General features: G+C 36.6%; 3 protein-coding genes and 2 non-coding genes across 15 annotated transcripts; all 5 read right to left on the bottom strand.

Annotated features, from left to right (window-relative positions):
* Positions 1-6,688: 6,688 nt before the first annotated feature.
* Positions 6,689-6,761, bottom strand: TRNAR-UCG (transfer RNA arginine (anticodon UCG)). The gene has a single exon. It is a non-coding gene; the product is annotated as a tRNA-Arg (tRNA).
* Positions 6,762-7,535: 774 nt separating this feature from the next.
* LOC136208230 (uncharacterized) lies at positions 7,536-19,561 on the bottom strand. Of its 8 annotated transcripts, none has more exons than XM_065999016.1 (6): positions 19,460-19,561; positions 16,094-16,184; positions 10,728-11,021; positions 9,790-9,928; positions 8,244-8,329; positions 7,536-8,136 (listed from the first exon to the last, which is right to left on the bottom strand). In XM_065999016.1, the coding sequence occupies exons 2-6, from the start codon at positions 16,103-16,105 to the stop codon at positions 8,005-8,007; spliced, it is 663 nt and encodes a 220-aa protein (XP_065855088.1). In that variant the 5' UTR covers positions 16,106-16,184; positions 19,460-19,561; the 3' UTR covers positions 7,536-8,004. The 8 variants fall into 8 exon arrangements, with proteins under 8 accessions (XP_065855088.1, XP_065855094.1, XP_065855087.1 ...); XM_065999022.1 differs by lacking the exon at positions 19,460-19,561 and adding an exon at positions 18,251-18,327 and having other exon boundaries at positions 10,728-11,007; XM_065999015.1 differs by lacking the exon at positions 19,460-19,561 and adding an exon at positions 16,335-16,445 and having other exon boundaries at positions 16,094-16,186.
* Positions 14,096-16,087, bottom strand: LOC136208229 (pentatricopeptide repeat-containing protein At2g17525, mitochondrial-like). The gene has a single exon (XM_065999014.1). The coding sequence runs from the start codon at positions 15,852-15,854 to the stop codon at positions 14,370-14,372; it is 1,485 nt and encodes a 494-aa protein (XP_065855086.1). The 5' UTR covers positions 15,855-16,087; the 3' UTR covers positions 14,096-14,369.
* LOC136208232 (dolichyl-diphosphooligosaccharide--protein glycosyltransferase subunit 4A) lies at positions 16,333-19,566 on the bottom strand. Of its 4 annotated transcripts, none has more exons than XM_065999026.1 (3): positions 19,460-19,566; positions 16,589-16,740; positions 16,333-16,465 (listed from the first exon to the last, which is right to left on the bottom strand). In XM_065999026.1, exon 2 carries the CDS (start codon positions 16,738-16,740, stop codon positions 16,627-16,629), a length of 114 nt encoding a protein of 37 aa, XP_065855098.1. In that variant the 5' UTR covers positions 19,460-19,566; the 3' UTR covers positions 16,333-16,465; positions 16,589-16,626. The 4 variants fall into 4 exon arrangements, with proteins under 4 accessions (XP_065855098.1, XP_065855097.1, XP_065855095.1 ...); XM_065999025.1 differs by having other exon boundaries at positions 16,340-16,468; XM_065999023.1 differs by lacking the exon at positions 16,333-16,465 and having other exon boundaries at positions 16,474-16,740.
* Positions 17,976-18,048, bottom strand: TRNAR-CCG (transfer RNA arginine (anticodon CCG)). The gene has a single exon. It is a non-coding gene; the product is annotated as a tRNA-Arg (tRNA).
* Positions 19,567-24,095: the final 4,529 nt, after the last annotated feature.

The following is a 24,095-nucleotide window of genomic DNA, read 5'->3' as shown; positions in this document are numbered from 1 at the left end:
ATGAGATGGCCCAACCCGAGTTTGCCACATTTCCGGGTGGGCATGTGGTGGAGTTGGATGGCCACGAGGTAGGGAAGGTCGTAAGTGAGGCCGTTTGCACAATAATAGAGGGCTAAAAGCTCGTGCTTATTGACCTTGGTGGACTCGGACTTCCCCGAGAAGTATAAGGAGATGAAGCGGTGGAGAAGTTGGAGGATTGGATCGCGGATGCAGGCCGGGTGGAGGTTAGAGACATCATAATCGTCGGACCCGGTGATGGAGGTCCAAAAATCATGAGGGGAGACACCCTCAAGCCAATGCGCTATGTCGTCCTCTGCTTGACGGGTGAAATGGTTGCGGAGCCATTGTGTGTCGATGGAGAAAGGGTGGTTGTGAAGGCAGAAGTTGAAGAGGGCGGCTCCGAGAACCCCGTTAGACTCGAGGGTGGTGTAGAACTCCATGACCAATGATGGATAAACGTGTTGGCGTGCATGATAGTGATCGAGCCAATTAAGAGCGCGGAGGCGGTCCTCGAAAGCACCTCCGAAGTTGTAGCGATCGAGAGTGCTACGGTTGATGTACGGGAGTTCCATTACGTGGGCAGCGGAGAGTGTTTGGTAGGATTGGGCCTCCTCTTCGGTGAGGAGATGGAAAGGAGACCGATATTGGCGGGTGAGTGGCGGTGTTTCTTCTCGTTCGGGGGGTGGTGGTGATTGGCGTGGTTGGGAACGAGAAGAACGGGCCCGTGTGGACCGCGGGGGGCGCATGTCGGCTACATGCTTGCGTCTTGCCATGGTGTTAGTGAGGGATTGAGAAAGAGTGTGGGGAGTAAAAGTGAGTTGTGGGGGAGAAGAAGGAAAAAGGGAGGAGTATATATAGGGGAGGAGTGGGGAATCCAAGTAAAACTCGGATTCCCAGAGGGGTACGCGAGGCGTGAAGGGGCCACGCCATGCGTACCCCTCTGGGAATCCGAGTTTTACTTGGATCCCCACTCCTTCCGATCTTTATTTGACACAAAAACGGCACGGCACGCGGGGCGTGCGGGGAAGCACGCCTCGCGTATCGCACCTCCTGACCATAAATTGATGGGAGATAGGCGAGGAGGCGGGGCGTGCATGGTGGTACGCCCCGCGTGGAAAAAAGGATAAACTGAAGTTTTCGTGGTTTTTAATTATTATTTAATGTTTTATGGTTTTTTATTACTTTTTAATGTTTTTATGGTTTTTAAATTATCATTAAGAGGGTGGTTAAGGCAAAATTTATGATGGAGGGAGGTTGAAGAAATTTTGAATTTTGAAAAGGTGGGATGTGATTGGAGGGAAGAAGAGGTGGAGTGGAGAAGTGGGAAAGACTTTTGGGAAAGAGGAGAGAGTGATGGGAAAGGTGGAAGAGGAAAAGGCTGCCATGGGGAGTTGCAATTCGCAACTACCCTAGGATACGCGGGGCGTGCCCTATGGGGCGCCCCGCGTGTCCGTACACGTGGCTTTTATTTAACGGAAGTCCCAGCGGTTGAAGGTACGCGGGGCGTGGTAGGATAGACGCCCCGCGTAGCATGTCTTTAATTAAGAAAATGGGGACAGACACGCAGCTGCGCGGGGCGTACTGGTGTGTACGCTCTGCGTGGCTTATTTTTTTGGATTGAAAATGGGATTTGTTTTTCTTTTGATTTATGAGATGGGAGAAAATAAAAATAACTAAGAGGAGAAAACTAAAAACAACATAAAAGAGAGAAATATAAAAATAAATAATAAACAAAAATAAGGTGAAAAACGGTTATGATACATATAAACAAGGGGTTTGAGAAATTCAAACCGATGCTACGTTTAGAGTCGGAGTAGCTCAACTTTCTCATGCGAAGGCTTACTGCAGGCTGTCCGAGTTGGAACTCGACGGGTCCGAACTTCTACTATTTAGGAGAGTTATCGCCTATCCGGACTCTCTATTTTTGCCCCGCGGGTTTTGCTCGGTGTTTGCCGGGAGGGTTCCTAATGGCCTCTCCTGTTGCTGACGATTCAAGTGGGCTACCTGGCGGCTAAGGTCCCTGCAAAACACCTCACTATCGGCAAGACGGGTTAAGATATCCTTTAACAAGGACGTTACTGACACCATGCACATCATCGGGAGGTGGAGTGTTCCGATTACCGGGCATGGTTTGTGATTACCCTAGCCCATTTTCTCGATATTCTTGATCAAAGTCGGATGGGGGCCTCAATACATTATTATTATTGCCATACGACAAGTTAGGGTGTTGGTACCGAGGCCTCCATCCGCTGTTATTATTATTGTGGTGGTGTGAGTAGGAGTTCGGGTTGGGGTTGTACCTTTGATTGGCTCCTATGTAACTTACATTTTCGGTGTCGCTGGCGGAAGGGCTACCGGCTTGGCAGTTAAGTCCGTCATGATCTCCACCACAATGATTGCACATCAGGGCCTGTGCAACTTTGTTAAGGCTCAACTGGGCTATCAAAGCGTCAAGTTTTTTATTCATTTCCGCCATGGAACTTTTCGGAGCCTCTTTCTCCACGGTGAACGTTTGATGTCGCGAAGGTCCGACAAGCCGATCTTCTTGCCACTGTACGCTTTTCCTTGCGAGCTCGTGGATGAGCTCATATGCTTCACTGGCCGACTTCCTAAACAGGTCCCCACCTGCTGCGGAATCCACGGTGGCATGATTAGTAGGTGTTAATCCGTGATAAAAAGTACTTACCAAATCGTGCTTGGGGATATCGTGGTGTGGGCAGCTTCGAAGAAACTTTCGGAATCTTGCCCAAGCCGCATGAAGGGCTTCGTGTTCGAGCTGCCGAAAGGTAGTGATGTCGTTCCTCAACTTAACCGTTTTGGAGGGCGGAAAGTAATAAGAAAGGAACTCCTTCTCAAGTTCCACCCATGATGTAATCGAACCCGCCTCCAATGAGTGCAACCACTCCAACGCTTGTCCTGTCAAAGAGAAAGGAAACAACTTTAGTCGGATGGCCTCAACCGGAACACCGTTTTGCCGAGAAGTTTCGGCACACATAAGAAATTTATCGAGGTGTTCATTAGGGTTTTCATGGGGTTCCCCTCCGAATTGACCAAGTTGTTGGATGAGTTGGATCATGCTAGTCTTGATTTCATATGTGTTGGCCGGGATGGTGGGGGGCAACGATTCCGTTGCGATTTTGAGGACGGTGCGGAGCAAGAATCTCCATCATCGAGCGCATGTCATTGCCTCCACTATTGCGGTTGTTGTTCACGGGTTGCACCGGCGGCCTTTGGTTGACCTCGGGCTGGTTAGCTTCATTGTTGAGGTTTTCCATTTTCTCTCTCCGAATCCTACAAAGAGTACGTTCAATTTCAAGATCAATAGGAACGAGAGTATCACTCCGGGATCGGGAGTGCATAAAATAAATAAATGAAATAAATTATAAACAAGAAAGAATGTTGTTAGTAAAAAGTATATATAGACAATTTATATAAAAATAATGCTTAGACTAACAATAAAACGTTTTTGTCTAATATTGCAAGAAATTATAAATCCCCGGCAACGGCGCCAAAAACTTGATGGGGCGTAAACGGCTTAGGTAGAGCTTTACGAAATATATATTATGATAAGTGTGTTACGACTATGGATGTGATCTTCCTAAGTGCTCTATCTCTACTAGACGCTACTACTTAGGGGCAAGTGTACCCCGTTGTATCAAGTAATAATCCGGTTAAGATCGGGTATCGAATCCACGGGATTTATAACTACAAGTATTAAACGACTCGGTTTTATACGTTATCTAAGCGATGAATACTTTGAGTTGATTTGGGGAACAACTACAAACTACTCCTAGCTACGGGTGAGATAAATTTATATAACAAGAACTCTACGAAATGATATGGATGGTGATAAGTTATAAATATGACAAACAATGACTCCCAATATATATACGGTTAATGATTTACTCTTGCAATGACGACTACGTGTAGTGTGGCCGGCCTGTGAAGTACTTAGACTACGTGGTTCCTAGTCAAGGCGTGTCTAATGCTTGGGATCAGAAATTAGGGCCCGTAAGTTCCGTGGCTTGTCAATTCCTACGGTTTCCAGAACGTCACTTCCGGTAAGGCAACACCTATATGAATCCCTAAAGATAGCTCGAATGGCATCGGAAATCGCGTTCTCCTACACAATAATCAATTACGAGTATCAAAACAAGTAACAAACATCAACACATATATAGAAAAGGAGATTATAATTCATAAATTATAAATATGGAGAATGTAAATATGGAATACAACCAAGCCTAGTACATAGGAAGAGTACAAGCTAATTAGCAAGTGAAAAGGGAAGAATCCACCCTCGGAACTAGCTAACCGGACTCAAGGCCGTCTCTTAGGACTTGGAGGTGGAGCTTTCGAGCTTGGTGAACGGAGACGGAACGAAACTTTGACGGAATGCCGGAATCAACGAACAAGCTCTCAAGGTGATAGAGATTTGCTATATAAAAATAAAATCTAAAACTAAGTAGCAAGAGCTTAATCTATAACAAGAGTTGTATGTCAAATGCTATCTAAATGAGTGCTAGTCACTCTTATTTATACACATCAAGCTAGGGGTAAAATTGTAAGTTTACAAGGTGCAAGCATAGAGGAACATGATTTTCTGCAGATTTCCCATGATACGCCTCGCGTATGGTGGCGTACGCCCCGCGTATTTGCCCATTCCGTCAGAACTCTCCTGCATGTGGACCAAATCCAGATCTTGTTGTCTCAACCACGCCCCGCGTAGACTGGGGTACGCCTCGCGTGGTTGAGTTTCTGAGATTTTATTGCTTGAATTGGGTCTTTTACGCCACGCGTAGTCTGAAGCACGCCTCGCGTATGTAAGTCTCTGGTTCTTTGGACTGAAGAACTTCCCATACACGCCCCGCATGTATGGTTGTACGCCCCGCGTATTGTCAGTTGACTTAGAAGATCTTGCAGTCTGACATTCATGATTGAGACATTATTTCTTATCATTGCTCATACGCCCCACGTGGAAGGTAGGACGCCACGCGTGGCAGTGGGTAAGTTTCACGTGGTGCCTGCGGATTGAGCAATTATTTCTGGCAATGTGTTCCACGCCCCACGTGGAGGGTGATACGCCCCGCGTATGTCGGAGGATTTTTGCTGCTTGCTCGTACCTGAAATACAATTCTCGAGAGCCGAGTTAGCTTGACGTTTTATTTTCTAAATTAATCAAAAATAAGGAAAATTAACCGAAAGTACGGAATTTATTTTTATTTCGTTCTTTTATTAAAACATTCTATTTTTGCAATTAAACTTATTTATTTCATCTCAAATTAAACCGTAAATCACGCTAAAAGATAGGGACAAAATGCCCCTATCACCATCACATAATGGTAAGCTATCACCAGAACAAATATAAAAATCCCAAGAAAATTGGCAAAGAATCCCAGAACTTGATCATCAAACATCTGCAAATGGAACATATATCCAAATCTATCAGCAAAGTTAACTGTACAAATCTCCAGTTTTTAACATAGCAGAGCAACCATATTTGTAACGACCCGAATGGCGATGAGAACGTAAATGAATTGAATCTCACATTGAAAATGGAGCGAGAGTGACTTAACTATATCAGTTAGGTGTGTGTTACTAATGTACATAGATGTGTTTTAAAGCGGTGAAGCTCAAGTGGTGAAAATTGGGCCAAAACAAACAATACTTACATAGTATTGGACCAGGCTCTTATGATATGAATACAATTGCATGAGGTAATTACATTGAAAATGGAGAGAAATTGACTTAACTATATCAGTAATGTGTGTTTCTATCACACGTAGAAGCGTTTTAAAGCGGTGAAGCTCAGGTAATGGAAATTGGGCCAAAACAAACAATACTTATATGGTATTGAACCAGACTCTTATGATATGAATACAATTGCAGGAGGTAATCACATGACATGAAACAAAAGAAAAGGCATGAGCCAAATGATAGATCTCAACATGGTGGTGGTGATGTATAGATGATGCCCAAGCTTATTAACTTTAACTAACAGTTGAAAAATAAGTAAATTTCACATAAGATTAAAGAGATACAAATGCAAATCAACTTCAAGAAATACAAATGCAAGCCCTCCCCAACCTCATACCAAACGAGGGAGGTTGAAGTCTTTTTTATTTTTTTATATAAAAAGGAAAATTTTCCAATTCCTATTAGAATTTTAGACTGCCATGAAAAAAATTCAAAGTAAATTCTTTGTAAACAACCAGAGGTGAAAAACACATGGCCGGATTATATAGGTAAAAAACGACACAAAATCGACATTAATCCATTGAAGCAATTAAATCAGAGAATATTTTTTTGAGTTAGTTAGGATGGACTCATTTTGAGTTAACATCATACCAACATTATCATTGCCTGCTTAAATTACATCCTATCAACAATTAAAAACATCTAATAGCATCTCTAAAAGCTTTTAGTCAAGTTCTTAAATTAAAATTAATACATAAAAAAACAAGTCCAATAGCGAGTGACTTCAATAGTGACTCCACTCGAGAGGGTGGATTGTTCATATTATTTTTATGTTCCTGAATTAGGGCTGAAAAAAATTCCCAAGTGAAGCACGCGAATCTATATCAAATAGATAAAAACACAAGTGATAGAAAACAAAAGTGATAGACCCAAATTCAAAAATTCTGGCAAGAAAGCCAAAAAACAGGCAAAATCAACGGCAGAAAAAGGGCAATCACAATGGGATTCGAACCCACGACTTTTAGATTCGAAGTCTAACGCGATATCCACTCCGCTATGCGATCAAATTTGTTCATTTCATTGCTACTTAACTTTAATTGATTAACACAAACAAGCATACAAATACAAGATAAAAAAAAATGCCGGAAATGTAATTCCCCTAAATAACATCAAAGAAAAGCTTAAATGCCGGAAATGTAATTCCCCTAAATAACTTAAGTTACATCATTTACTATTTTTGGTATTTAAAATATTTGATATTTAAAATTTAGCACTTCATTTTCAATTTTATGTATTAAAGTGCCAATGTGTAAGTGTGCGTTAGAAGAAAAACAACATATAAAACCATAAGTCATAAAAACTACAATTTTATAAATTTTTTTTGGTTGGTAAGGGTATCCACCACCGACAGCAGTACCCTTTCGCAGATGGTTTGGCAGCAATGATTATCCTTAATTCTAACCATAAATAAATTTCAAATTGGCTATTAACTCATTCATAATTCTAAATTTATTTACCGGAAGATATTGGATACAAAAAAAAATTTTATTGAAAAATAAAATATTTTTCGATATTTAGCTACGACACCAGCAAAAAAAGTAGTGGACGACTAGTGCTTTCAAAAGGATAAGAAGGAACAAATTAAGATTCTAAAAGTTTAAGAAAATGTTTTACTCTTTAAAATAGTAAAAAAAATTCATAACTTTCCTCGTTATATTTTCCTATTGACTAACCTAAAATTTTCAATTGATGAGCAAACAAATATCAGAAAATGAAAAATATTTCCCTGCATAATTTTTTTTTTGGCAAACAAACAGAACCTAAATCTAAACACTTAATTCAATTAAAGTTGCTATAATCTATATTCATTCATCACTTCACTTATAATCATCTTTGTCATCATCTCTAACATCAAATTGAGTATTTGACGGAAAAGAATGTCCGTGTAATAGAATGAGCTACTGTGCAGACAGGTTTGAATCCTGATGCACGGAAAACTTGTACAATGTGACGTTCAAAGACGGGAGGTTGTTTGAGGCTCAGACAAACAGGAGCATATCAACAGATATACTGAACCATGGTAATTGCGTAAGGTACCGTACCCTGAGTATAGAAGTAGCAAAAGCGGCAACTCCATGATTAATCAAGCTTTTCGGGGGATTGACTACCAGATCCTCGGGGCCATGATGTATACAAGTGTAGTGTGGACCGTAAATTGTCAAATGGCACTCTCAATAAATTACTTCACGTGGATCCAACACTTCTTTTTATCCACCCCATTGACAAGCCTAGCCTACTTTCAACAGATTACCGATTCTTCTTAAGATTGGAAGTGAAACTCAATGGTTTGGCATCCTGCCTCCGAGAAGTTGTAATGATGAAAAGGAAAGTTTCTACGAGCATTCCACCGACTAATCCAAGTACACCTCCAGCTGCACTCTGGATTTAAAAATGTGTAATAATCAACAAATTCGAATACACTCTCAAACTCCTTATTGTCAAATATGGATAGATTTTGAAAAGAATATATACTGCAAGTGTCTTACCATTGCGGGACTGCGGCCAAACAATGCCCTGAATGCTGCATATCCAACCAGGTACCCAGTAAACATGATAAGAGCGACGTGTAATCCTGCACGGATTCATAAAAGCACTCGAAATTAGAAGAAAAATGAGACAGCAACATTGTGATTTCTGGAATCGAGTCCCAGGACCAATCATGAGATTTTGGAAGCGTAGGAGCAAAGTAGCAAATAAAGGTCGTAATGAATAAGTACAAGTAAATTGAAAAAATCAATTACAGAAAAGAATAATTACTTAAAAATGATATATTTTTATTAGAGTTAACAAGGAATCTAAATACATCCAATTTCATATTAAAAAATATTTTTTTTCTTTTGCAGTTGCTCATAAAAAAGTTTATCTACGAGCATTTCTAGATGAAAAGCTATAACATATTTAAATAGTTGATGATCTCAAATAGGTTTTTAATAATCTAAACTTCGAAAAATCTCTATCGGTAGATACAACAATTGTCACTGGCATAGTTAGGAGTATTTTAAAAGCAATTGAAATATTTCGATAATAATACACTGGTTTGACAAACTCAAAAATTTCAATTGCAACCCTTTCATTTCTGAAAAAAAAAAATTCATCTCCATCAACTTGCGGAAAGTTATTATAAGAAAATGTAATCATAATTATTGTTGGTACATCTTTTGGGATTTTAATTTCTGTACTTTATTTTACAAAAATTTATTTTTGGGCAAAGTAGCCATGGCTCTAGGACCCCTTGTGCCTTAGTGCACCATGTACCTTTACATGATTGAGAATTAGGTTTGTGCGTATTTAGAAGCTATCAACAAATTAATGACAAGTGCACAAACACTATATTATATTGCACTTCAAACACATGAGAAACGAACTTTGTACAGCGACGAAAACAAATACTTATAAATCAGGATTGGATAGCATTGAAATTATCAAGAGTTCTTCGATATCAATTCATAAGGTTATACAGAAGCCAAACCATACTCTCAAGTATTAAAGTAGCTTTTGTGAGTTAGTAATGGATTGAACTTTTAAGACCTATCTTCACTGTTGTTAGAATCATACAATTCACAATTCGAGTCGAGTCGCCATTTCAAGCCGACTCTATAGGCAGAAATGGAAATCATCAAGAATCGGTGGTGAATCGGACGACTCGGTTCATGAGTCACGATTCACAAAATGAGAATTTCGATCACGAGTCCAATCTCGATTTGACACCTATGCCCGTCTTACATATGATCATACAATACAAAACAATAAGAAGGACTCTCCTTACCCACGCTCACACCATGCCCTCAGCAATCAGAGGACTAATGCAATGATCTAACTAAGTGTCGTTTTAATACAAAATGAGGATTTGATTGAGCTAGGATAGATAGCCATGGTATGTAAACTAGCAACACTCTAAAATGATGTGAAAATTACGACAGCATAAATCATTTTCCATAATGAAACCAAAATTAAAATTTAACTAAATAAGAAGTATGCATTCAAATGATAACAAAATAGTAAAATAATCAACGTGAGTATAGTAACAGTTACCAAAACCAAGCTGATCCTTATAAGAGGAGAAAGGCTGGTTGTCATCCTTCTTTGGTGTAATGTCCTTTACAAGCTCTTGATAGGCCTTCCTCTCTGCCAATTCCTCAAGTTTCCTGAGTCTAGCCTTTAACTCTTCACTCTAAACCAATCCCAAAAGAGAGAAAAGAAATTACTAGAAAAAAAAAAGACTAAGAATTAAGAATAAAACTGTTGACTATAGTTGTTATTGTTAAAGGCGCACTAAGGCGCTAAAGGGTCCTGGAGTTCAAGGTGCAACGCAAGGCACGCTCCTTAGGTAGAAAAAAAAATATTCTTTTACTAGTTAAAGAATACACACAGTTATGACCACACAAACAAAACAAAACCATATAAAAACATAATACTAATTCATAAATGTCAGAAACACCTAGTTAAGTTCATACTTCATAGAGACATCAACATATACTTAACGTCTTAACCTAAATACCTAACTAGTGCTACTAAACTAATAACCATTCATTATGGAAAATGAAAAATGGAAGCGCGCCTTGATGCAGGCTCAGGCGAGGCGCACAAGACGATAGCCTTTTAAACAGGGCCTCACTTTCTGCAATCAAGGCTCACTACCTTGAGCCTCGAGTGAGACGCGCCTTTAAAAACTATGCTGCTGACAGCTAGACAAAAGAATTTTATTTCGTTGCAGTACAAGTATTTACTTAATTTACATTAAGTACAAGTATTTTCTGTTCCATTTTTTGTTAGTGAAAAATAGAGGAAAACTTTAGATTGTAAAATAGCAAAAACATTATTGACAAGCATTATAATGAATTTTAAACGAAAACAGATAGTACATATTTTAATTGCAATTTTCTGACATTCCCTCTATTTTCAGGAAACCAAACAGAAAGCATAGCATACACGTATATAAGCAACAAGATATAACGATTACTAAAGCTAACCTTTTCTCTGGGCTTAGGACTGATAAAGATGGGTTCAGATCCAGATAAAAGAGAGGTCAAGTGAGGTCTTGTTGACGGCTGAGACGCTATCCATATAGTACGGAGAGAGTTATAAGGCAGATTAGTTTGAGGGATGAGGTCAGAAGCAAGATCTTGTAGTTGCAGAGAAAGAGTTTCTTCTTTGGTAGCTGAGAGAAGAAAGGAGCGAATAGGTTCGGTGGATGATATGTTCAGTCCAACTGGGTTTACAGGCTCTTTCATTTCGTATCTTACTGATTTTCTGCGAGAGACAACCTAGAAACTCAGAGAAGATAATGAATTAAACATTATATATCAATCCATTCAAATAAATTAATACATTGAAATTTATAGGATAAGGTCCAAATTTGCTTCCAATAGGCGCTATTATATCTCTGACATAATAAATGATGTATAATTTTATCCTCAAATTTTCAACATGGAGAAATTTTGAGCAACCACTGTTTGTTGAAGTGCAAAAAATAAACCCAGCCGATAAGTTGGGTTAAAAATTCTTCTGCCCTTACCCAGGCCAAGATGACGCTGTTTTAGCCTGGGCTGGGGTAAAAGAAACTGCACACCGGTTCATCTACTGAAGTGCAATCAACAAACCGCAGATGAAGATGGAAGGGGTAGGTACTGAACCACCCTTATAAAGGGTGATTCCCGATGGTTGAGAATGCTCGGGGACCCATGCCCCTGCCTCCACCTATAGGCCCCAGGTAAGAATCCCGTTTTATAAAATCTATTATCTGGGCCAAAATTGCACTATGTACCGTTCTCTACACCAAAATTGCTCCAAGTTAGAAACTAAAAGTTTACTGTTTCTTACATATATATGTACCTCCCCAAAAATATTAAATGGAAATTCAGACCTTATCCCAAAGGCTAATTCATGAATTGAATCATGACGCTAATAGTTTAGCACATTCTTTGTTATTACTATGGGGTCCTGTTTCAAATTGAGATTTGAGATACTAACAAAAAAAAGTGGTTCTGTGCTTGTCATAAATAATTCAAAAATACATAGAGACTGAAAATAATTGGACAGCAATCAATCAACAAGTATACTAAAAAGCAGAAACTAAAAAGATTTGGAAAGTTTATGGAATTTATATCTATCTATCTATAATACTATATATAATAGGGATAAAGTACCAAAAATAGGACTAAGGTTTTTTGGGGGGAAATCAATTTAGGCTTTATGTTCAAAATATAACCTTTACAAAATAGTAACAATTTAGGTCTCGATAACGTAATGTGTCACATATGCGCGTAGGAACAAGAAATTAAAGGACTGAATTGACTCTTTGCCTTATAGTTAATTAAGGTTGCTGTAGTTGTTCTGTATTGGAACTCTGTTAATTATTCTATCACTATGTTGTTATTAGTTAATGGTAGAATTTGTTAGAATTTGTTATGCCAGCTATTGTATTTCAGCTGCATAACCGTTTGCTTTGTCGTTTTCCCTATTTAGAGAAAGGACCTCTGTATGACTCTGTTATGCAAATGATTAATGAAAAGCTTCAATCCTTCTCTCTAAATTCTCTCTTCCTTACCTCACTATTCTTCTTCTCTAAATTCTTTCGGTCAGAAACCTAAACCTATATGCGCGTAGGAACAAGAAATTAAAGGACTGAATTGACTCTTTGCCTTATAGTTAATTAAGGTTGCTGTAGTTGTTCTGTATTGGAACTCTGTTAATTATTCTATCACTATGCTGTTATTAGTTAACGGTAGAATTTGTTAGAATTTGTTATGCCAGCTATTGTATTTCAGCTGCATAACCGTTTGCTTTGTCGTTTTCCCTATTTAGAGAAAGGACCTCTGTATGACTCTGTTATGAAAATGATTAATGAAAAGCTTCAATCCTTCTCTCTAAATTCTCTCTTCCTTACCTCACTATTCTTCTTCTCTAAATTCTTTCGGTCAGAAACCTAAACCTAACATAATGTGACACGTCATTCATATTACTCCAGTTTACAACTGTCACCTATTTGTAATTGTTGCTTCAAGTTCTGAAAAAACCAACCGCAATTGCATGAATTTCATGTCAAGTTTCGTTAACGAGACCTAAATCGGTACTATATTGTAAGCAGAGCCTAAATTGATACTCCCAAAAAAGCTTAGGCCTATTTTGATACCTTATCCCTAATATAATGTTAAAACAACCAGTCTAACATAGGTGTTAAACAAGAATCTACATTAGAATACCAACATTCCTTTTCCCATTCCTTTTCAATTTCCTCTTTAACTCATATCTTAAATTCAATACTGATTGTGTAAGAAGCCCTTCCTCTTCCTTTTCCTTCCTACTCACATCTTAAATTTAGTATTGATTATCTTAGAAACCCTGCCTCTTCTTTTTCCTTCCTACTTAAATTCTGACATCACCCGTTCTAAACCAAGATACAAAATTCCCTTTTCACTGAACAGTTTCCAATACTGAATCAAACTTGAACTTTTGGCCACACAAATTGATGAAACCTCACAATGTAATCTATCAAACAAATAAACTAGGCTTAATATATTATTTGCCCCCTTAAATTGTCCAAAAAAGTTGATTGGCCCCTTGCACTTTCAAAGTGTTCCCATAGCCCCTCAACTTGCTTAAAATGTCCATATAGCTAACCCAACTTGGTTAAAAGTGCAGTCCATTAATCACTTGGTTGTAAGTTGCATGCGTAATTCACATAATAGATTAAAAAATTCTACCTTAGTCGTTTTCCAAGATACTGTTTCCCGGTGCAACTTACTTTTTTGCCACCAAGTGATAAATTGACTGCATTTTAAGCAAGTTGAAAGGCTATTGGAAGACTTTAAAAATTCAGGGGCCAATCAAGGAAAGTGCAAAGCCAGATGATGTATTAAGCCAATAAACTAAATACACCGAAATTATCGATTGAACCTCTGGCAATGAATAATATTACCGATTTATTGTGTTTCAAGTTCATCCTCACATATCACAGATAAGTACTGAACCATACTTCAGGAATTTCTGCTTAATCAACAGAATTCAAACCCCTAACTCCATATTTATGAAAAATCTAAAATAAAAAACAACATAATGCAACAATAACTAAACCAAAGATATTTAGGGATTACTATTAGTACCTTAAACCAAAATTGATCTAGTCTAGTGATGCAGGTGCTGGTGAAGGAGTCAGGACTCTTCGGCGATGGAGGTTCAGTTGACGAGTGACTAAAGCGGTCAAAGATGAATCGCTACCTGTAACTGTGATCTGCTTGCCAGAAACGAGGGGTCTCCACGAAAGATCGTCATATTTCTGATGGTTTTTCTGCTTCTCACGGCTGCTCTTTTCTTTTCACACCTTTCTGGATATCTTTGGTTAATCGGATTGAAAGAGAGAGAGAGAAAAAAAAGTAATTTGAAATTGTGAGTCGGCTTGTTAAGTAATTTGAAAAAAGGTGATGCGGAGTTATTAAAGCAGTCTCCAATTAATTAAGGTTATTACTAATTTTGTAGGATTGAATTTGGGGTTTTGTTTTAAGGATAAAGACTACAAATACCCGCGGATATCCAGTACTATCCGATTCGTTCCAAAAAAAGGATTTCATATTTTTTATAATTTAATAATATAATTGAAGATTAATATTTATAAATTAGGTGGATTTTTTGAATTTTTTTTTGTCCAATTCGTACAAAAGACTTGAAGCCTTTTGAAGATTCTCTTTCCTACAAAGAACATCAATTACATCACTATAACTTCCTCTATCAACCAAGCAACCTCTACTAACCATCTCATCATCAAGTAGCTTCAAAGCACTCCCGTCTTTTCCTTGCTCGCAAAATCCCCGAATAAGACCATTAAACGTCGAAGCTACAGGAACATAACCGCGCTTAGCCATCTCATTTATCAGCTCGAATGCTTCTCTAAGACGCCCTTCTTCACATAATGCGCGAATCAACCTATCGTAAACAAGAACGTTCGGACTTCCACCTTCACTGAAAACTATCTTTGCACTATCAATGTCACCTATTTTGCTTAAGTTTAATACCCTTAAGCTCCGATCAACAGCTTTAGTAAATAAATTTCTAATCTTTATTAGAAATTCAAGTGCTTCATCCCACATATTTTTCTTGTAGAGACCATATAACACGCTATTGTAAGGACTAATTCGACTTGTAGCGCCCTCTTTAGATTCCTCCATTAGTTCTAGGATCTTAAACCCTTCTTCAATCCTTCCTCCGGAAAACAAGCCCTTGATTAACGTATCAAACGTATCGAAATTCGAGGTAATCCTGTCTGTTTTCATGTCATTGAACATATCAAGAGCTAAATCGAACATCCCATCGTTGCAGAAACCGAAAATCAATGTATTGTAAGTCTCTACATTAGGAAGGCATCCTTTTCTCTCCATCTCCTTCAACAAACCATACCCAACTTTCACTTTTCCTAAGCTACAAAAGCCCTTTAACAATATGTTATGAGCAACATCATCAACCTTACTCCCCTTGCTTTCTACTCTATCGGATACCTCAACGGCCTCCAGTAACCGACCTGCATTGCAAAGAGTTTCAATTAATTTTGTCACCGTTATAACATCCGGCATGAATCCGGATTCGAAACACTTCTCTAACATCACAAGAGCTTGTACCAAATTGTCTTCTTTACAATATGCAGAAATCAAAATATTGAAAGTAACATCATTAGGTTCTTCTATCTCATCCATCAAGCTCCTTGCTCGTCCGATTTTCCCATTCTTACATAGGGCATGAAGCAAAGTGTTGTAAACAACAACATTAGGGTTTACATCTCTGGTTTTCATCACCTGCAATAGCTTAAATCCATCCCCAATTCTATTCGTTAAACAAAGACCTTTCATTAAAATTCCATAAGTATAATCATCACCCTGAACACCACTTCCCATCATTTTAACTCTGTAAAACTTTCTAGCCAAATCAATATCTTCCTTAACAAGAAGATCGAGAATTGAATTGAATATTTTCAGAGATGGTTTCTCACCGAAACTAGAAACCAAGTCGAGAGCTTTAATAACATCTCGGATCCTTCGTACTCGTCCAAGACCCCTAATGATTGTTAGAAAAATGTGTTCATTTGGGGAAGAGTTAATTGAGCGAGGCATTTCGTCGAGCAGATGGTGGACAATGTCGAATCGAACATAGTTTTTGAATTACAGCTTGATATGTGGATTGGGAATGAGTGAAATTGGGAAGATTTGAGGCCCAATTGAAGGTTTGTAGAAATTGATCGACTGAATTAACTGGATTATGTGTTGATGAGATGGGATTGTGTTGATAATGAAGAAAAGCTTCTAATTTTGCAAATGAAATGTAATTTACGAGGGATTAAGCTTGTACATACCTTAATCTCCATAGAATTGCAGTAGCAGTAATAGGATCAAGAGTATATTGAGAATGACGAAGGTTTTCAAGTCGTGAAAGAGGATCAATATCTGCGTACAGAACCTTAGTTCAGGAATTTCTGCTTAATCAACAGAATTCAAACCCCGAACTCCATATTTATGCAAAATCTAAAATCAAAAACCACATAATAATGCAACAATAACTAAACCAAAGATATTTAGGGATTACTATTAGTAACTTAAACCAAAATTGATCTAGTCTAGTGATGCAGGTGCTGATGAAGGAGTCAGGACTCTTTGGCGATGGAGGTTCAGTTGACTAGTGACTAAATCGGTCAAAGATGAATCGCTAACTGTAACTATGATGGATACTACTAAAAAAAAGAAAAAAATTGCATCCAGTTGTTGCTAACCAGTTACAAAATTCATGGCTCAATGTTATCTTAAGATGTTAAATTGTCCGTACGAGAATGGGTTTGAATTCATCTTATTACATATGGTTCGGCTTTCAATTCATCTTATTACATATGTTTCAGTTGCCTTCATATTTTGGGTCAGCCATCACATAATGGTAAGCTATCACCAGAACAAATATAAAAATCCCAAGAAAATTGGCAAAGAATCCCAGATCTTGATCATCAAACATCTGCAAATGGAACATATATCCAAATCTATCAGCAGAGTTAACTGTACAAATCTCCAGTTTTTAACATAGCAGAGCAATCATGTGTAACGACTCGAATGGCGATGAGAACGTAAATGAATTGAATCTCACATTGAAAATGGAGCGAGAGTGACTTAACTATATCAGTTAGGTGTGTGTTACTAATGTACATAGACGCGTTTTAAAGCGGTGAAGCTCAAGTGGTGAAAATTGGGCCAAAACAAACAATACTTACATAGTATTGGACCAGGCTCTTATGATATGAATACAATTGCATGAGGTAATCACATTGAAAATGGAGAGAAATTGACTTAACTATATCCGTAATGTGTGTTTCTATCACACGTAGAAGCGTTTTAAAGCGGTGAAGCTCAGGTAATGGAAATTGGGCCAAAACAAACAATACTTATATGGTATTGAACCAAACTCTTATGATATGAATGCAATTGCAGGAGGTAATCACATGACATGAAACAAAAGAAAAGGCATGAGCCAAATGATAGATCTCAACATGGTGGTGGTGATGTATACAAATTAACTTTAACTAACAGTTGAAAAATAAGTAAATTTCACATAAGATTAAAGAGATACAAATGCAAATCAACTTCAAGAAATACAAATGCAAGCCCTCCCCAACCTCATACCAAATGAGGGAGGTTGAAGTCTTTTTTATATAAAAAGGAAAAATTTCCAATTCCTATTAGAATTTTAGACTGCCATGAAAAAAATTCAAAGTAAAGTCTTTGTAAACAACCAGAGGTGAAAAACACATGGCCGGATTATATAGGTAAAAAACGACACAAAATCGACATTAATCCAATTTAATTGAAGCAATTAAATCAGAGAATATTTTTTTGAGTTAGTTAGGATGGACTCATTTGAGTCTAACTCAATAATTAACATCATACCAACATGATCATTGCCTGCTTAAATTACATCCTATCAACAATTCAAAAACACCTAATAGCATCTCTAAAAGCTTTTAGTCAAGCTCTTAAATTAAAATTAATACATAAAAAAACAAGTCCAATAGCGACTCCCCTCAAGAGGGTGGATTGTTCATATTATTTTTATGTCCCTGAATTAGGGCTGAAAAAAATTCCCAAGTGAAGCACGTGAATCTATATCAAATAGATAAAAACAAAAGAGATAGACCCAAATTCAAAAATTCCGGCAAGAAAGCCAAAAAACAGGCAAAATCAACGGCAGAAAAAGGGCAATCGCAGTGGGATTCGAACCCACGACCTTTAGATTCGGAGTCTAACACGATATCCACTCCGCTATGCGATCAAATTTGTTCATTTCATTGCTACTTAACTTTAATTGATTAACACAAACAAGCATACAAATACAGGAAAAAAAAATGCCGGAAATGTAATTCCCCTAAATAACATCAAAGAAAAGCTTAAATGCCAAATTATGTAGCAGATCTGTGTCAAGTTCTAAGATCGGTAATATATTATTAGGTATAAAGAGAAATGATGAAAAGTACCTTGTGAAGAAATTGATAAGAAGACGATAGCAGGTGAATAAGAACAGAGTAGCTTTGCTGCCTCGCTTGATCTGGATCGCGACGTCGATGTTCTTGTAAGGGTTCTGGAACTGGAACAAGGAAGAGAAGGCAGTTCTAATTTAACTTGAAATGGAGTGTGGGATTGGATCACAGCCGTTAGATAGTCATAAAAACAAGCTAATTGATACGAGCCGTTTTATGCAATTTTCATTAGTGCATTATTTATATATATTGGAGAATATTTAATCATATTAGTGCCCACTTAAAGCAAATTTGGACCTTATCCCTATAAAATTTCCATGTATTTAATTTAATTTTTTCAGCCCTAATTCAGGGACATAAAAATAATATGAACAATCCACCCTCTCGAGTGGAGTCGCTATTGGAGTCACTCGCTATTGGACTTGTTTTTTTATGCTATTAGGTGTTTTTGAATTGTTGATAGGATATAATTTAAGCAGGCAATGATCATGTTGGTATGATGTTAATTATTGAGTTAGACTCAAATGAGTCCATCCTAACTAACTCAAAAAAATATTCTCTGATTTAATGGCTTCAATTAAATTGGATTAATGTCGATTTTGTGTCGTTTTTTAATTTTTACCTATATTGCCCCCTGAAATTGTCCAAAAAACTTGATTGGTCCCTTGCACTTTCAAAGTGGTCCGATAGCCCCTCAACTTGCTTAAAATGTCCATACAGCTACCCCAACTTGGTTAAAAGTGTAGTCCATTAATCACTTGGTTGTAAGTTGCATGGATAATTCACATAATAGATTAAAAAATTCTCTCATATTAGACCCCATACCAAGGTATGTGTTTCCGGGTGCAACTTACTGTTTTTACATTTTAAGCAAGTTGAGGAGGCTATCAAGTTGAACGGCTATTGGGACACTTTTAAAAGTTGAGGAGCCAATCAAGGACAAGTTGCCAGATGATGTATTAAGCCAATAAACTAAATACACCGAAAATATCGATTGAACCTCTGGCAATGAATAATATTACTGATTTATTGTGTTTCAAGTTCATCCTCACATATCACAGATAAGTACTGAACCATACTTAAGGAATTTCTGCTTAATCAACAGAATTCAAACCCCTAACTCCATATTTATGCAAAATCTAAAATAAAAAACCACATAATGCAACAATAACTAAACCAACGATATTTAGGGATTATTATTAGTACCTTAAACCAAAATTGATCTAGTCTAGTGATGCAGGTGCTGGTGAAGGAGTCAGGACTCTTCGGCGATGGAGGTTCAGTTGACGAGTGACTAAAGCGGTCAAAGATGAATAGCTACCTGTAACTGTGATCTGCTTGCCAGAAACGAGGGGTCTCCACGAAAGATCGTCGTATTTCTGATGGTTTTTCCGCTTCTCACAGCTGCTCTTTTCACACCTTTCTGGATATCTTTGGTTAATCGGATTGAAAGAAAGAAGTAATTTGAAATTGTGAGTCGGCTTGTTAAGTAATTTGAAATATCAAATCGCAGAGATAGCATTTTGAACTTGAAAATTTTGGAAGAAAACAGAGTCGTGATATAATTCATCTAAATTGAAAGGAACAGTCATATTTCATATATGAGATGCCAATTTTTCTAGCCAAACGACAGCCTTCACTCTCTCATATACAGTACGACCGGCCATAAACCCGGAATATATACTAATAACTTTTACAATGAAATCTCGAAACCGTCTGATGATATGCAAAATAAATTCCTAGCTACAATCAATAAAAAGAAAAACAAATCAGAACCTAAAATCATCTACCTTGTTTTACAGTCAGAATTCAGAGGACATAGAAGAATAAAAGATGGAAGAAATCTTACCATTTTCTTTTTTTCTGTTGATTACTCTCTTCTTCTCAAAGTAACTGATCAGAGAAGCCGGCTCACCCTATAACAGCAAAGAAAAGAAAGAGTACCGCAACCCTAAAATTTATTTTGTTTGTATTTCCGTAAATGCCTTTCTCTTTTTCCTCAGTGAAATCTGTTGTTGAGTAAGGCTTAATACGTCATTTGCTTGTACAAAAAGCTTGATTGCCCTCTGAGCTTTTAAAGTGTCTCGATAGCCCCCTTAACTTGCATAAAATATTCAGTTATCCCTTGAATAAATACGGGAAATATATTTCACATATTTTAGAATGTTATTACATAACTCAAAAATAAATTAAAAATGAAGTTATTACTTGCTCAACTATACAACATGTCTTCTCTAATAGTAGAATCGCATAGCCTGATCTTGGTAATTTTACCTTTTTTAAGACTCGTGCAATACATATTCCGCATTTAACTTACTTTTTTACAACTGAGTGATCAATTTATTACATTTTGCGCAAGTTCAGGAGGCTAACTAAACATTTTATACAAATTGAGAGGGCTATTGGGACACTTTGAAAATTCAGGGGGTCAATCAAGCTTTTTGAACAAGTTCAGAGGACAAATGATGTATTAAGCCATCGAGTAAATTACACATGCAATAACTAAATTTTAATCCCAATTCACTTTTGTATGATTTAGGGTCTGTTTGGTTCAGTTGTTAGCTAATAGCTGTTGCGGTTGCTGTTAGCTGTTTGCAGTTGTAGTAAGCTGTTAGTTGTTGTTGTTGTTAGCTGTTTGTTATTAGCTGTTTAATTACTAGTGTTTGGTAAAATTATATTGAATTGTTGCTGTTTGGATTTAAAATATCTAAAATGGACATGTCTTAAGTTAATCAACGATGAAATTATAAAAGGAAAAATGTGAAAAAATGCTCATAGTGTTTACAACTAAGAATAATTTTACTTTTAATGTCTAAAATGGTGCAATTTTATCCATAACACTTGCAGCTAAGAGCAATTTTACCCCTAACATTTGCAGGTTGGGTTGATTTCAGATATTATTAGAAAATATAGATATTTTATTTCTTCTTATACACCAATTACATACCAGTAGTTATAAAAAAAAGGGTAAATTACACTCATGGCCACTGAACTTTACCCAATTACAATGGTCGTTTTTAGGCGTTAAGTGGTCACCAGTGTTAAAAAGTGTAAAGTTCAGTGGCCATACCGGGAAGAAATGAAGTTCAGTGGCCATAATGTGAAATGGATAAAGTTCAGTGGCCATGGGTGTAATTTACCCTTTAAAAAAAGATTTCATATTTTTTATAATTTAATAATAAAATTGAAAATTAATATTTATAAATTCGATGAAATTTTGAAATTTTTATTATCCAACTCGTACAAATGACAATATATATTTTTTTATTTTCTTAAAAAAAAATTCACGTCTAATCATATGTTTGTGATCTGTTACTAACGGTGATAAAATGGTAATTATGTTGTAGAAATATAAATAATTTTCTAGTAACAGAACCTTGTTTTCTGGTAATTATGTTGTAGAAAATAAATAATTTTAAAAAATAAACATATTTTGTGGAAATAAGAAGGATAATTATGTCAATAACAGCTAACTACAAACATCTGTTTATGAAAAGCTCCAAATAGGAGCTTTTCGTGAAACACTCCAAACACTGCAGTTTCCAGAGAAAATGTTCAACGCTGCGTTTATATAAACTTAACCAAACGCTATATTTCCTGCCGTTTGGAGTGAAACGTTAAACGCTCCTCTGAAAAGCTAAAACAATCACCTACTTAATTTTAGAAAAAAAAAAGTGTTGTTAAATTGTTTTTGAAGTTATTTTTTTCTCTCTAAGGAACGCGGGCGTGTGAACATCACGCCTCACCACGTGGTGAGGCGTGATGTTCACACGTCCACGTGGAATTTTTTTTCTAATTTTAAATTTTAATTATTATTATTCTAAACAATTCAAAATATTATAATTATTTTAATTTAAAGAATTCTAAATATTATCATTATTAACATTATAATTTGAATTATAATTAGGGATAAGTAAAAAAATAAACCTTGTGGTCACATCTGTTTTTGATTGGAGCCTTGTAGTTTAAAAATTTATAAAATGGTACCTTGAGGTTCATTCCGACAGCAAACACATACTAATTTGACTAAAGTCAAAAGAAAAAGAGTTAATTTTGTCCTTATATTTATTTACTTTATAAATTAAACCCCTTTATTGTCTAATTATTACAAACAAACCCCAAAATTAAAAATAACAACCAAATACACCATCTTCTCCATCTCTTTAATTTCATTTCTTTCTCCCTCTTCTCTCTATTTTCTTTGTTAATTTCTCTCTCTAAAGTCAATTAAATTTCCAACTCTTTTGTAAATCTAATCTTTACTTAATTTAATTTTCTTGAGAATTGCATTTTTTTCATCCTCCAAGCTCAAATTATCCTCCATAAACTGCATTGGAACACCACCATCGCCCACCATTTTATCACTGCCTGTCAAACTCTGAAAATGAGGAATCGAATCCATATTACTTCCCAAACAATCATCTCTGATCCCAACAGTTAGTTCAGAGCTTGAAGAAATCCTATCCAACACCGATTTCACTTACTTTCACCGACTCCGAAAAGCTGTTTTTCTCGAGCTCAAAACACTGTTTTACCTAGCAGGACCATCAGTTGTCGTTTACTTGCTTAACAACGTCGTTTCAATGTCTACTCAGATCTTTTTCAGTTTGCTGCTGCTTCTCTTGGTACACCGGTATCCAACTTTTCGCCTATGGCCTTTTGGTCCGTAATTAAAAACACACAAACCATCTGATTGTTGAGAAAATTAACTATTAATTTAAAACAATTAAACAAAAAAAAGAAATTGTTATAAAGTCCCAATTAATGAGAGATTATTTTTGTAATTTGTAATAATGATGGATTGTTTTTATAATTTGTAATTATAAAAAAAAGTAAGAAAAGAAAGTTGACCACCGAATTCGGTGGTCAAAGGAAGAATTAATTGTGCCAGCAAAATGCTGGCACAATTAATTAGAGGAAGCTTCATCCTTGGCTATAAAAGCCAAAGATGCCCATTTGATTTGAGTATTGAAAAAAAAAAGGAAAGATGTAGCTTGACAGGAGGCACAATTGTGCTTTATGAGTTTGTGAGAGTTTATTTTAGAGGGCCATGGGTGTAATTTATCCATTTTCTAAGTAAATACTAATGAAAATTAGTGATGGATTTCCTTGTAAAAGGGTAAAAAGGAAATAGGATTTCTGGTATGGGGGCAAAATTGAATTTTCCAATAATCTTAGAGGTAAAATCACTCTATCCGTTTATTGAACATAAGGAAAACGAGCCTTGACCAATAAAACACAGGGTAAAAAGTTCCTAGGGTCATTAAAGTAGGGGCGGGCTTGGTGTGTCGGTGATTATTTTAACCCAATAAAATCATTAAAGTAGTAAAGCTATGTCAATAAAGTAATTATAGCCAGATTCAATGATCTGAACCACCGGAAAACTGACGTACCTGTCATGTCAACACCACCTCATGAATGTTTGACATGTGTTATCACGTGAGCAATATGGTAACATGTGGCAATTTAAAAAGAAAGAATTTTTTAGAGTTAGGCCGTGGTAATTAAAAAAATGGATATCCCAACTTGTAACCCGTATCTTGTATCCCGAATTGATCCAATTTTATTTTTTTATTTTTATTTTTGATTCCGATGTGACAACATATGTCAGAATGAGATGTTGTTGATGTGATAGTCATGGAAGCTTTTTAGTGGTCCAATTCGTCGGATCCGACCATGGTGACTTTCTTTGACACAAATTTGCTTATAAAATTTGTGTTCAAAGAATAGTTTTTTGAAATTCTTGAAATTCGGATAAACATCAATTTGATCCTTCAACTTATTATAAGATTAATGTGTGAAAATTTGAATTAAGGGTCAATTAGGCTCCTAAGTTAGCATA

The sequence above is a fragment of the Euphorbia lathyris genome, chromosome 10 (assembly GCF_963576675.1).
Source record: "Euphorbia lathyris chromosome 10, ddEupLath1.1, whole genome shotgun sequence".
In the NCBI taxonomy this organism is placed as follows: domain Eukaryota; kingdom Viridiplantae; phylum Streptophyta; class Magnoliopsida; order Malpighiales; family Euphorbiaceae; genus Euphorbia; species Euphorbia lathyris.
This window is presented reverse-complemented; position numbering and strand designations above follow the sequence as displayed.